The sequence below is a fragment of the Sebastes fasciatus genome, chromosome 2 (genome assembly GCF_043250625.1).
Source record: "Sebastes fasciatus isolate fSebFas1 chromosome 2, fSebFas1.pri, whole genome shotgun sequence".
Taxonomy (NCBI): domain Eukaryota; kingdom Metazoa; phylum Chordata; class Actinopteri; order Perciformes; family Sebastidae; genus Sebastes; species Sebastes fasciatus.
Window position 1 is genome coordinate 40,956,514 of NC_133796.1, and position 15,008 is coordinate 40,971,521.

At 39.4% G+C, this 15,008-nt stretch overlaps 1 protein-coding gene across 1 annotated transcript; it reads left to right on the top strand.

Moving 5' to 3' along the window:
- The first annotated feature begins 1,406 nt into the window (after positions 1 to 1,406).
- mthfs (5,10-methenyltetrahydrofolate synthetase (5-formyltetrahydrofolate cyclo-ligase)) lies at positions 1,407 to 9,586 on the top strand. The gene is made up of 3 exons (XM_074623896.1): positions 1,407 to 1,800; positions 5,356 to 5,623; positions 8,888 to 9,586. The coding sequence occupies exons 1-3, from the start codon at positions 1,690 to 1,692 to the stop codon at positions 9,112 to 9,114; spliced, it is 606 nt and encodes a 201-aa protein (XP_074479997.1). The 5' UTR covers positions 1,407 to 1,689; the 3' UTR covers positions 9,115 to 9,586.
- Positions 9,587 to 15,008: the final 5,422 nt, after the last annotated feature.

Consider the following 15,008-nt stretch of genomic DNA (forward strand, 5'->3'; position numbering starts at 1 on the left):
AGACATAAAATAATGATGAAATAAAGATATAAATCAAGCTATGTAGAAAATAAATGGGAGAGAATACATCCGTATCATGCGAATAGGAATTGATTTGGAAGATTTGTAGGAAACTTTCTAATTAAGTTATCAACAAAGTGAGACAGTGGTTGAAAGAGATTGCTGATGATGATATAGACTACACAGCGTGAAAAGAAGGAACTGAACTTTTCCTTTTGCATTCACATTTATTTTGCATGAAAGTATTTACTGTGACAATGCCTTCGTATTAGTGTTTTATTTTGTTTGTATTATTGTGAATGCTTAGGTATGCCACTTGATTGTTAGCCTATATGAATGGTCCTAATGTTGACCGATTCCACGAGCAACTGACCTGTGTGATCATTTGATACAGCACATTATATCATGCTCTGTAACATATATGAACATGAATCATATGTTATGGATTTCACAGTAGGTGGATCTTAACCTAACTCGGGTGTTAGCAATCTTTACTATCAAAAGAGCCATTTTAGGCAAAAACAAAACAAAAAAAAATGTGTCTGGATCCGCAAAACATTTGAGCATTGTGATGAAGGTAACACAGCCTATAGTCTAAGTATATAGTATATAAGTCTAATGCAGTGAGGGCCCAAGTGCAAATGTACTTCGGAGTATTAGGGCCACATCGAGGAAAAAAACATCTGAAATTGACAGAATAAAGTCATAACTTTAAGAGAAAAAAAGTCATATTACGAGAATAAAGTCATAACTTTACAATAAAAAAAGAAAATAGCACGTAAAATTACTACTTTATAATATTATGACTTTATTCTCATAATACCACGACTTTTTCTCGTAAACTTATGACATTATTCTCATAATATTACGACTTTCTTTTCTCGTAAACTTCTGACTTTATTCTCATAATATGACAACTTTTTTTCTCATAAACCTATGGTTTTATTTTCGAAATCTCAGATTTATGTTTTTTCCTCAATAATACACCTACAACAATGATAAATAAAAATTAAAATGTATACAAAAAACAGTTATAAATCCACAGGGAGCCACTGGAGAGGAGCTAAAAAGCTGCAGGTTGCTGACCCCTGACCTAACTGAACTCTGTAAAAAGTACAATGCTGTTATTGTTTCTTAATTTCATCAACCTAAAATTGTTTATTTACTTTTTAATTTTAATTTTAAAGTTTGAAAAATGTTTCCACAATTCCATCGTTGTTACACAGTTTATTATTAAATTAAATCATTATTATTATTAAATGCAACTAGACCAGGAGTATCCTAATGTTGTGTGCACGAATGTACAGGGCTGGCAAAAAATACAGATTGGGCCTTTACTTTGGTAGTGGCTTTCTAAACTTCCGGCATGCGGCTGACATCACATACATGCGCAGTAGTGATCCCCGCGGTGTGTGGACCTGGACCATGGGACCATGTGACCATGTCCCTGGTGTGGACTGTTTACTGTAGTGTCTGAGAGTCTCTGTGGGCATTAGTTGTTTTATCAACGCCTGTCCTGAGTTGACAGAGTCTACTGGTTAATGTTTAACTTCTGGAAGGCAGCAGAACTCTCTCTGTGTCGACGTCTCTTCTTCTACAGTAACTCACTGACAACAGATCACACTTCACACAGCTGTCTGTTAAATCATCATCTCATTAAGTTGATATTAAGTGATCCCACCGGACACCATGGCCGCCCTGCGGGCTGCTAAACAAGCTCTGAGGAGAGAGATCAAGCGACGGGTCGCAGCGCTGAGTGACGACGAGAAACACCGACAGTCTCTGGTGCTGTCGAGGCAGGTAAGATAACGGACAGTTACCGCAGACTGGAGGATCTGATGGTGGAGAGCAGCCTGTCAGATCTGCTAGCTATGTGACCAATTAATACTAAAAACCCACCGACACTTTTCCACACGAGAAACAGCTGTTTGATTGTGGCCAAATACTTTTTTTTAATGATTTCATAGGTCCAGTTTTATAATTCTTCGTACACCTTTAGTAACATGAAGCGCTCATTTAGATCAAATGTTGCGATCCTTTGGTCCTCTAACAATAAAACACCTTGGCAGTAAACAATGTCATGTCTAAAGTGGGCTGTGGGTTGAAATAAAATAATGTTAGTGTTGAATCATGCTCAATTGATTATAAGTTTGTCCAGCTCCTCTTACCGAAGTTTGAAGTGACAGTAAGTAACAGTAATGCAACAGCTGATAATCAAATCAACTATTACGTTATCATATTGTTGGCCTTGGTAACTGTAGACTCCCTTTGTATGGAGGACGAAACCTGCCAGAATAAAAAATAAATGAATGAATCAATAAATAAATAAATATGTCATTAAATGTAGCAAAATAATATAAAAAATACATTCAGCGATTCATTAATTCATAAGATATGACATAAACAGATTTTTCTGTTTTAATTTGCTTCTTTATTTATCATTGTATTAATTCCCTCATTTATTTACTCTTCCCGTAATTTCCCTTTTAATTTGTTTATGTATTAATTTTTTTATTAATTTTCAAATATATTTATTTATTTTTGCACTTTTTTTCCATTTATTTAATATTTATTTTTGAAAGTATATATTTATTTATGTATTTATTTTTTTAATGTTTTTATGCACGATTTTCCCTTTGCATTTCACCCCTTATTTATTTTTATATTTATTTATTTATGTATTCTTTTCTTTATACATTTTTTTTTTACATTTCTTTATGCATTTCTGCCTCATTATGCACTCCAGTCTTCATTCCCGTCTCTGTACAGCGGGTCGACGGCCTGCTGCTCCCCCCCCCCCCCCCCCCCCCGGCCGCTGCCTCATACCGGTACAGGAGTGCAGATCAGCCGTCTGAAGTTGAACTGTTTCGCAGACCTACCGCCAGTCCACTACCCGAGGATTAGCTTGAGTGGGAACCTCCAGGCCGACGTCGCTGGGAACCGCTGCGCCTTTCAGTGACACCGGCATCCAGACTCTGCTCGAGCCCGGATCGGTATGGCAAAGGCTAGACTGCTGGGCGCTCTGCACGGCACTGAGTTTCATGATAGAGACATCGAGCTCAGCGGCGTGTCCGATGGTGAGGGTGCCGTTGTCGCTGCACGGTGCGTTTTCTGCCGTTTCCGGAGACTGACGTTGTGTCTGCACAACAGCTTCAGAGGGGGATCTGCACACCTGTACCGGTATGAAGCAGCAGCAGGGGGAGTAGCAGCAGGCTAACGACTCGCTGGACGGAGTCGGGAATGAAGACAGGTAGATAAGCAGAAGCAGGCGCTGTTAGCTAGCTAACTAGCATATAGTCATGCATCCTGACCCCATGATGACACACGCTGAGTGACAGCCCCCTCATTTACATAATGAGGCAGAAATGCATAAAGAAAAGAATACGGAAATAAATAAGTTTGGGGGAAATAAATAAGGGGTGAAATGCAAAGGGATAATTGTGCAGAAATAAATAAATAAATAAATACATAAATAAATTCATACATTTAAAAATAAATAAAATATAAGTGCAAAAATAAATAAAAATAAATGCATAAATAAATAAAAGGGAAAATAAACAATAAACAAGAGTAAATAAATAAGGGAATTAAAACAGAAATATAAATTGATGTCACATTTTATCAGTTAAAGCTGAAGTAGGTGAGATTGGAGCAAATATGATTAAAAAACGGTTGCTATATCGTGACAGTAGTACATGAGACAGGTAACATGAAAAAAATCATGTTCCTCTATGTTCTCCGGTGTTCTCCTGTGTCCTCCGGTGCTCCTAACGGCATCTGCAAGATTTTCACATACCGGAGGAAAACAAGCAGTCAGAGCTGATCTTGAGGTCTGCTGTACATCTGCTGTCTATGAGAGCCGACCAAACGGTCAAACTAGGCAGCGCTGATCAAATATGAATCAATATTCTGTTACGTTAATGCCTATTTCTCTCTTCAGATGTTCTCTGAATCATCTTGTAGTGTATTGTTTAGCTGTAAAATGAGAAAGTTTGTGACGCCGCCGCCATTGTGAAATCTGGTGAAGGAACGGCAAGTTCCGGTCACATGACCGTAGCACAGCCAATAGGAACGCTCTCTCAATGAAATGACCTGTGATTGGTCAAAGTCTCCCGTCACGGGCTAGATGTTCTAAAGCCTGAAAACAGAGCCATGAGGAGGAGCAGAAGTCTAGTTATCTCTCAGAACACTTGAATTACAATATGCTGAAAGGTTATTATAGAATTTTTGCCCAATGATGCCAAAAATATACTGCCTACTGAAGCTTTAATTAATGGCTACATTTATTTTTAATATTATTTTTGCTACATTTATCGACATATATATTTATTTATTGAGTCATTTATTTATTCATTTATTTTTTATTTTGGCAGGTTCCGTCCTCCATACCTATCGCCACTATTTGGTGTGGGACATATAGACCTTGTTCACAACATGGCTCGTTCGAGGTGACCAAGGTCTGCAGACAATCGATCAGCGCCTATCGGCGCTCAATGCACACCGATTAGATTTCTGTCTGACTTGATCCCTGGCTGCAGCCCTACGTCAGTCGTGCTTCGTTCAGGACACGTAGGAACTACGCCAACTGAATAGTATCCATTAAAACTCATCGGCATACAAACACCGGTTTCAACAAAAGGTCATAGCCAACGTTTTTTTCACTGTTAACACACCTTTCCAGTATGTCCACTATTCACAGTATTATAATAGGAATAATGCTCTAAATTACAAACATGTTATAGAGTTGTACCTAACAACAAATGTTTGGAAATAACATGTTTCTATAATTACAGTAAGACCTATTGTAGAAGTGCTCTATCTCATATCTGATATTTGACTTTACAACATAGAAAACCTTCCAGCACGACATCTGGCAGCTGTTGCCCCTTTTGGATGTCTGCAGGTCCATATTCAGGAAGTGTTTGGTCTATAAAAGTCAGTTTTGCCCCCTGCAAAGTAAATGTGTTTGAGAAATGACAACTAAATATAAGGACATCTTACTACTTTAATACACAGACAAATTGATGTAAAATCTGCTCCAGTAATAGTTCAATAGAAAAGTAGTATAATCCATTTTGGTCACCTTAATCAATGCAACAAGATAACGAGAATATATATATATATATATGATTTGACTAACTGTATAGGATTTGACTAACTGACTTATCGTTACAGCTCTAATATAGCGCATTCACTGCGGAGGAACTATAATGTTTGTTACACACAATATTGAAACTTTAATATTTACGAATCAATCATGGAAGATAAGAATCTTCATTTCATTTATTTATTTTGACCCCCATGCTCCTGGGCGCTGACGATTTTAAATTTCTCTTACTCTGCATTTTCTTTTAGCTGTTCAGACACCCCAAGTATGTGTCCTGTAAGAGGATCGCAGTGTTTCTCAGCATGGACGATGAGGTGCGCACCGAGGAAATCCTCAAAGACGTGTTTAAACGGGGTAAAAGCTGCTTCATTCCCAGATATGAGAGCAGCGGCAGCAGCCATATGGACATGTTGATGCTCAACAGCCTGCAGGACATGGAGACGCTGCCTCTGACATCATGGAACATCCGACAGCCTGCTGAAGGGGACAACAGCAGAGAGGAAGCACTGGCTGCAGGTCAGCATGTACACACACATCATCATCATCATCTACACAGTCTACAAATGAATCTGCATATTGCTGGTAAAGGACCAGTGTGTAACAATTAGGGTGATTGGCAGAAATGTAATATAATATTAATAAGTATATGTTTTCTTTAGTGTATAATCACCTGATAATAAGAATCGTTGTGTTTTTGTTACCTTACAATGAGCCGTTTACCTCTACATAGGGAGCGGGTCCTCTTCACTGAGTCCTCCATGTTGCACCGCCATGTTTCTACAGTAGCCCAGAACGGACAAACCAAACTCTGTTAACTTTTCCTGCTTTGGCCGAAGTCGATAACGTTACTCGCTGCCGTCACCGCAGCTCTCTCTCTCTCTCTCTCTCTCGTGCTTCATCACTCACTTCCTACCTCTGCTCCAAGTGACCTTCCGTAAAACTTCAATTAAAAGCAGAGCCCCAATTGGACGTCGAATCCCTTTTCCTCGCCGGTGTGGCGACACGTTTTGACAATCGTTAGATCGGTTAGATTCTCCACAATTTCATCGCACAGTTCATTTTACAGAAACCATGACCAATAAAGTATAATTCCTTCAGATTTATGGTGCTGTTGATTGCTGACTGCCCTGTTAGGTGTGTTCCTCCCTTTCAGCGAAAGGAATTAAAGGCCCGTCCCATATAGACGCCTGTCCCAAGTTCAAATCGGGTTGAGTTAAGTGATTGAAGCAAATAAAATCCCGGGTTATTAATTGCAGTTTTATGGTACGCTACTCTTACAACAACTGGCTCTAGAGAGGGCCATTCACATTTTTGCGTTGGCCACCGTGGTTCTGCAACATGCTTGGCACACGGGAGAGGCTCCAATTGGCTGCAATCCACAACCTCACCGATAGATACCACCAGATCCTACATACTGAACCTCTAACAGGTCACACACCTCTTCTCCACTGATGTTTATTCTCAAGACGACTCCAGCTTTTAGCTATAATACAGCTGATTCGTTTTAACACCACTAATTTCTATAAAACGCCTTTTCGCAACTTGCAATTTTGAGGTTGTAGCTGGTTGTTGCTGAGTTTTAAAGCTAGAGTGAAGATACTGGTATCATATGATACAGAAAAGGTAAGGAATCCATTGGTACCAACTCTGAAAATGGGTTCTATGGGTACCCACGAGTCTCCCCTTTACAGACATGCCCACTTTATGATAATCACATGCAGTTTGGGGCAAGTCATAGTCAAGTCAGCACACTGACACACTGACAGCTGTTGTTGCCTGTTGGGCTGCAGTTTGTCATGTTATGATTGGAGCATATTTTTTTAATGCTAAATGCAGTACCTGTGTCATTATTTATGAAACCTATGCCAAAAATAACAAAACGTGAATCATTTGACTCAAATCATATGAATCTACTGAATCATTCATTCATTATCCGTAACCGCTTATGCCAGCCGGATTTGAACCTGCGACCCTCTTGCTTTAACATTTAACATTCTACTGAATCAATTCAACTAAAAGCGCAATGTAAATAAAGATAATTCATTAATTCGTTCATTCATTAAGCCCATAAACGTCTGTATGGGTATATGGAAAATGCAGCGCTGTTAGTGGACTTTTTGAAAATCAGCGTTCTGAGTAACAAGTACCGGGATGAGTGTGAGTAATAGTCCACCTCCTCTCCCCTTGTCTCTGTCTCTCTCTCTCTCTCTCTCTCAAACATACACACACACACACACACACCAGCTGTGGTGGCGGCACGTCAAGAAGTCGTGGTCATTTCACGATTTTATGTTATCTTGTATCTGTCCTTGACTGTCTTACAATTCATTGCGATTTTTGTTATCTTTTTTAACACTAGACCATGGGGAAAAGTTGAATCATACACTTGTAGGGTCTTTAACTTTTGAAAATATCTAAATTAATACAGTAAGATTGTTTGATTTTCAGCATGTATGTAGTCAGAGATGTCCTGAAGTCAAATATATCAGTCATTGTCAGGCATTATTTAATTTTTTTTCTCAGCAACCCACAAATCAAAGAATAAAGACATTTCCCTCACAAATTAGTGGTATTTTATTTTTAATTTATAAGGGACATGTAATGTTTCATACCTCTGGTGAATATAATCCAATCAATCTTATTTCCATAGATGTATTTTGTATATACTAGGGGTGTGACGATTCACTCAGCTCACGATACGATACACAGTATTGGGTTCACCATCTCAATACGATACGATACCAACGCGCTGTCAGCCGCCGAGGGAACGGCTGTTAGCCAGCCGCCGAGCTAACAGCTGTCAGCCACCGAGCTAACGCGCTGTCTTGTGTAAACTTAGCAGCGGAGGATGAGAGACAGCAGACAGAGCAGATTGAAACGTTGCTTTCCTCCATGTTTAACCGTTTCATCGTGTTTGTGCTTGTTGAACAGGTGTAATAACGTATCTTGGCTTTACACTCGCAAAGTTTTATTGCACTTACTAACAGCAACGAGCGTAGCGTCAACTCGTCTCTCCACCGCGGCCTCTCTGATCAGCTGTTCACTGACTGCGCTGTGTGTGTGTTGATGTGTGTGGAGCGCCAACACAGAAGCCTGCGATTGGTTCAATTTCGGCGAGGGCAGACCAGATTTTACTGCGCATGTGTTGATCACCAAGAGGCTGCAGCTTCAGCCCCGGAGCCGCTACGTACGTACTACCTATTACGCCGTGATATCGCGATTCAGTTTTTCATCTTGACGATGCATATCGTCACGTTTTTATATCGCGATATTTAGTGGCACAATATTTCGTCACACCCGTAGTATATACAGTTCCCTTTGTTAACACCTTATTTTGAAAGCTGAGCGTAGGAGTTGAGCCCGTCGGCTCTGTTTGAATGCATTTAACATAAATGTCAGTACTGTATATGGGTGATCTACAGTTGTAGCGTCGGCCCATTTGACCACGGAGATGAGAGCGACGGCCGGCTCGACTGCAACGTTACCGCGATACGATAACGTTTCCTGTCCATGACAGAGTTAGCATGCAGCTTTAGCTCTGCTCTGTCTAGCTCTGCTTTTCCTGCAATGTGTGAAACCCAAAGTGTTTCCATACTTTACTGGATGTGTAGTGTTTACCACGCTGGGTGCAAGTCGTATCCACGCCGACCCTCCGCCGTTTTCTGCTCTTTTGTATCTTCCGGTTTCTGCTCACTATGGCCGGCCAGCTACCGTTTGTTTTGAGTGACGGCATTTTCCAGACCTTTATCACTGATTAGACTGTCTGCTCTCATTCTCAAGGAGGTCTGGACCTGATCTTGATGCCTGGCCTGGGTTTTGACCGCTTGGGGAAGCGTCTGGGACGAGGGAAGGGCTTCTATGACACCTACTTGGAGCGCTGCATGAGACACCCCAAAGGAAAGCCCTACACTATCGCCTTGGCCTTCAAAGAGCAGCTGTGTCAGGACGTCCCTGTGGACGACAACGATGTGCTCATAGATGAAGTCCTGTATGAAGATGATGAGTAGCTAATCAATCACCAGTGGTGGTCCATGAACTCAATACTGGCTATATTTACATGCCAAAGTCAGCCAACAGTTTAACCCGGCCTTTCTAATAGTCCTTCCACTGCAGACACTTTGACTTGTTATAGCAGGAATAGCCCAGGTGGAACTAATAAGACTAATGATGTCCCATTGGAATACAGCCATCATTAATGTTAACAATATAACCGGTGGTATTCGTGCTATGACTTGTCAAAATATCATCTGTTATGACATTATACCGGTTAAGCTACTAATTCAGTGGCTGTATCAATAGTTGTAATGAAGGTGCTGGAATAGTTTGTGCCAGTATTCTGCTCTATATGTCATGCTGATGTTGCCATAAAGAGCTATTTTTGGTTTTGCTAACCACTAACTCTTTAAAATTAAGAATTACTTACAACATTAATGGACAGTTAAATGACAAGAAATGTAAATAAAGTTGTATTGGAAAAGGCACAGTGCTCTTAATGGCTGATGGACCCTGATTGCTGTTCTATAGGCCTCCAACAGTCTGCTCTACTGCTCTCTCGTTGTTTCACATCTGTCCACCACACATTGTGACTGATATCGCCACAGTAGTGATTGCTCTTGCCTTGTTTGAGCAAGATGTTGGTGACTAATGATCATCACTGCTGGAGCACAGAGGAGATTTACTATGTTATTACTATACAACAGTAATACATGCAGGTTTAACAGCCTGTTGACCACCTGTTATCACGGGACTCAAGTTCCATAATTAGGTAGGGGTGTAAAAAAATATAGAAAAAAATTGAATAATGCAATATTTTATTTTGTGATACTGTATCAATTTTTAATTAATAGTTTACATGCAAAGATTAACTCAGTCAATACTTTATTATATTTGCAAAGCTATGCACCCTCTCAAAGTAGTGCTACGATGTTGATGCTACAGAGACTGATAAATGCAGATGCAGATCCCACTGTTCTGATTGCATAAAAAAAGTACACTTTTTTTTTACTCAGAAGTTATGCATATGGCGGTGTATTCTTTATACTATTACAGTATTCCTAAAAAATGTATTTAAAAAAATCGCATATCACCTTGCTTACAGTATCGCAATTTATTACACGGCTGTGCTGAATACTCTATTCTGATTGGTCAATCACAGCATTCTGCGGTCTGTAATTTCTGTATAACAGACCGTTGCTATGTATAGCAGACCGTTGCTATGGAAGCAGTTCAGATGTCGGACTCTGGAGGACCGTTTTTGTGTCAAAATATTGATTTCTTCAGTAAGTAGCCGTGTAATAAGCGGGATAATGTACAGCTAGCGGGTCATTGTTGTGAAAGAATCCCCGACAGGGCGTTGCTTCACATCGCTGTACATTATCCCTCACATATTGAATCGTTACCCCTGTAGCATGATACGTATCGTATCGCCAGATTCTTGACAATACACAGCCATATAATTAGGTCACATGATGACAACTGAGCAATCTTCTGCGTATCCGGGGTCGGGTCATGGTGGCACTCCAAACTCCATCTGCTGATTAGGACCATCAAATGCAGTTGAACGCTCGGGGTTGGGGGGGAAACAAGTAAATTAAGATTATTTTAGCTAACACACTAGCTTTGTTGCTTCAACTGAAAGTCCCCCTCCACTCAAAAATGTATTTGCTTATTGTTACTTCACCTGGATGATTGTCTTTCCCTGTGCAGAATGATGAATGTGTGACTGTCGAGTTCTTTGGGCTTTTCTTCTGTTCAACATCTGCCTGAACCCGAAAATGGCTTAGAGTACCACAGAGGACGCACGGGACGACTCACTCCTTTCTTTTGCATTTATTAAAGTCATTAGCAATGCAAACAGTGAATTTCTTTGATGTTGAACTTTGTTTGAAGATTGCTAGGTTGATATCCTTTAAAGAAAACAAAAAACTAAATGAGGGAGAAATTAAACCATACTGTCATTATGAACAAAAATTGCTGGATAATTTCGATTCCCTTCATCTACTTCACATTTCATCAGCATCATCACAATTCTTACTTTTGTTACCTCCAAACAAACCAAAATCAACAGTAATTTAGCAATAGGTATTATTATTAATCACGCTCAAACAAATCAGGTTAATTGTCAGTACAATTAAGAAATAATAAATCTCGACTATAATATATCCCCTAAAGCATACATGCAATTTATACTGATAATAATCAGCACAAAACACACTATTACCTAACTGCATTATATATTAACCATCTGATTAAATGCCATAATAATGTCAAATACAACCAGTTAACACCATAAAATGTCCAAAATATTAACACAACTCCAGCCGAATAAATTAAATCATTAAATTAAATCATTTATCGGCGCATTTAACATACAAGCGCGCAGCGCTTCCAAACATCGCTGACCATAAATAAATCACCGGCAACCTGCGCACCCCCACAGTTCTTAAACAGATTATTAATAATAAGCATCTATCATGTTGTTTACAAATTATCATTATCACTCTTATACATACCAATAGCGTCTCTGAGGTCATCTATATGCTGATGCAAGCCCTATTTTCCTGCAGCTTTACACATTTTCCCTGCAGAAATGTCTACCAAGTCACACACCAAAGAGACCCAGCAGGTCTGAATCCTGTTTAGAGCTTCCACACCTGGATCCCTGGAAGTTCGAATTGCGATCAATGAACCTGGCATCTCCTCCTCCATCTCAGGTGAACTCAGCTGCTTAGCACTGCCCTCTTGTGCAATATTTCATTATTGACCTACCAATACACACATGATATTTAAAGAGCAGCTTAGATATGAAAAATTAAATAATAATCACTTATCTTAACATTTTGGCTTTTGCCTTAACAGTGACACACTATCTACCAGACTGCCTTTCATCTCAGCAGCCCACCACAGCACTACACACTGGGTAGACCGTGTACATGGGAGAAAGTTGACATGACTTTTAGTCTGGCTTTAAATAATGACCATGATGTCAACCATCATCAGAAGTAAAATGCTCTGAAATCAATTCCTCAAATAAAAAGCTGGGTCGAGAAAAACGCTGTGCGTTGTGTGTGTCTGGTTTGCAGCAGTGGAATAAGTATTCAGATCTTTTACTGCAGTAAACATAGTAATACCACAGAGTAGAAATACTCTGTTACAAGTAAAAGTTGTAATAAAGTCAAATTTTACTTTAAGGGGAAGAGCACCTAAATGTAATTTCCATGGCCTAGGAAAGTTCATTTGATATGTGAACATGAGCTACTCTCTCTCAAAGCCAGAAACAAGAGAAGTAAGTCTAAAACTTATGTCATAAGGTATAAACTCTGGAGCTGCTCCATAGACAATGACTGGGTAATCTAATCTCTATGAAAAGACTGTATTCACATGTAGAAGTCTCAAGTTGCTAGTCGGACTGTAAACAATGAGCAGAAAAGGAAGTCTTGCCAGATATCCGTTGGCTACACCTGAACCCCAGAAATACTGTATAGCCCCTTGCTCCCAGAGGCTTATCCATCATCGGACCGACTGCTGATAGGTTCCCAGATTGATGAACGGGAGACTGATTTTATGGACCCACAGAATGTTTTTATACCCAAATGAGCTTTATTCTATTGTAGTGTTGTCAGTTGTGAAACAGAAAATGCACCCACATACTCAGAACATCCCCCTGGGTGCTCTCAGTGTCATTTAGAACAATTCATTGTCTATGGAGCAGCTCCACACTTTATATACTAGGACATCACAAATTTGAGTTTTAGCACTCTAGTTTTTGGATTTGGGAGAGAGTTGTTCATGTTTACTGATACTTTTTGTACTCTTAGACCATATAGGAATAACATGGATGAATTTTGAAAATGGGCATAGTGACCATCTAAAGGTACAAAGTATGAGTACTAAAAGTGAAAGTATGCATTATGCAGAATGGCCCATTTCAGTAAAATATATATTTGATCATTGAATTATAATTAGTGAGGCTTTAATGTGTCCATCACTTTAATGTTGTAGCTGGTAAAGTTGGGGCTCATTTTTCCCTGTATATATATTGCTCGGTAGCATGTGAATTTCGCCAAGGGATCAATAAAGTCGTATCTTTATCCATAATGATACATCATAATGTATTTGTTGATTACAGTTTGTATTATTGATCTGAAGCTGCAAAGTAACTACTAACTGAAGGTATCAAATAAACGTAATGGGTAAAACGTGAGATGTAGTGGAGTAGAAGTATGAAGTAGCAGAAAATAAAAAATACTCAAGTGTATTGCAAGTACCTCAAAATTATACTTAAGTACAGCACTTGAGTAAATGTACTTAAATACATTCCACCACTGATCAAATATGACAAATTGAGTCCCCATAAAACGGTTTGTTTGTCTGATTTGTGTCCATGTACATTCTACTAAGTGGTTCTAATCTTGACTCCAGTCCTCAGGACCCACCTGACTGGTTGTATTTGTTTCAAATATTTTTATTAAGAAGCATGTGTATGTCAGTGATACAAACTTTGTGGGGTGTTTATCATGCCTCACTTTTTATACATAACAACAAAAACAGACAAAACTAGGAACTAAGGGCAAACAAAATGGAGACAAGCAAATACAAAAAACATACGTAATGATAGGAAAACAAAACAAAACAGAAAAACAAAAAAAACACAGACAGCACCCTAAGGCAAACAAATCAGGGAGACATTGGCGACATACAGTATATACATAAACCGGTGTAACCCACCCCCCCTCCCGAACCCTCCCATCCCTGAGCAGTGCTACCTCGGGTACTAAAGACTATGTGTCTATTGCGTCTTAATTGTCTGTTCCTCCTATAAAGGAGATCATCGGTCTCCAAATCCTTTCAAATACCTCCAGTCTGTCTTTAAGGGTGTATCGGATCCTTTCTAGGTGGAGGGTATCAGTCAGTGTTGTTATCCAGGATTTAAATGTTGGCACATCTGTCCCTTTCCAGAACAAGAGAATCAGTTTCTTTGCACAAAGGAGACCATAGGACAGGAGATGATATTGTGTGTTCTGTAGGATTTTAGAGCTTTCGGAAGCTCCTAGTATAACCAAAAGTGGATCAGGTTTTAATTGGACTTTAAAAATCTTAGAAAAGAATGAAAATATTGCAACCCAAAAGTCCTGTATTTTAGGGCATAGTGCATAGCTATGAAGTAAATCTGCATCTGCTTGGGCACACTTCTCACATCTTGGTGACGTTTCTGGAAAGATTTTATGTAGCTTTACTTTAGAGTAATGTAGCCTGTGCAGAATCTTAAACTGTATCAAACAGTGTCTGGCATTCAAAGAACAGATGTGAACATACTTCAAGATCTTGTCCCAAATGTTCTCCGTTATTTCTATCCCGAGGTCTTTTTCCCAGCCCTTTTTTATAGAGCTCACATCTACTTGTTGAAGGTCTTGCAATGTATTGTATACAAATGAAACTGGATGGTTATCTACTATACAGTCTCTCAGACACTGGTCTAGTTTATCAGGTGTTGCAACCTCAAAATTGTGAAGATGAGTTTTCACAAAGTGTCTAATCTGGAGATATCTGAAAAAATCTGTTTTTGACAGCCCATACCTCTCCTGAAGCTGCTGAAAGGAAGCAAACATACCCCGAATGTATAAGTCCCCAACACTACTCAGTCCTGACTCTTTCCATTGATCAAAGGCTCCATCTAGGGTTGAAGGGGTAAAAGACGGGTTTGCCGATATCGGAAGTGTAAAGGATAGAGCTCTAAGTTTAAAGTGTTTGGTTATTTGTTTCCAAATTTGAGTAGTGCTATGAATAATCGGATTGTAATTATAACATGCTTTTTTGAGACGAATGGGAGACATTACAATAGCACCAAGTGAGCTGGGTAGACAGTCCTCTCGCTCCATATCCAGCCAGCTGTCGAGAACAA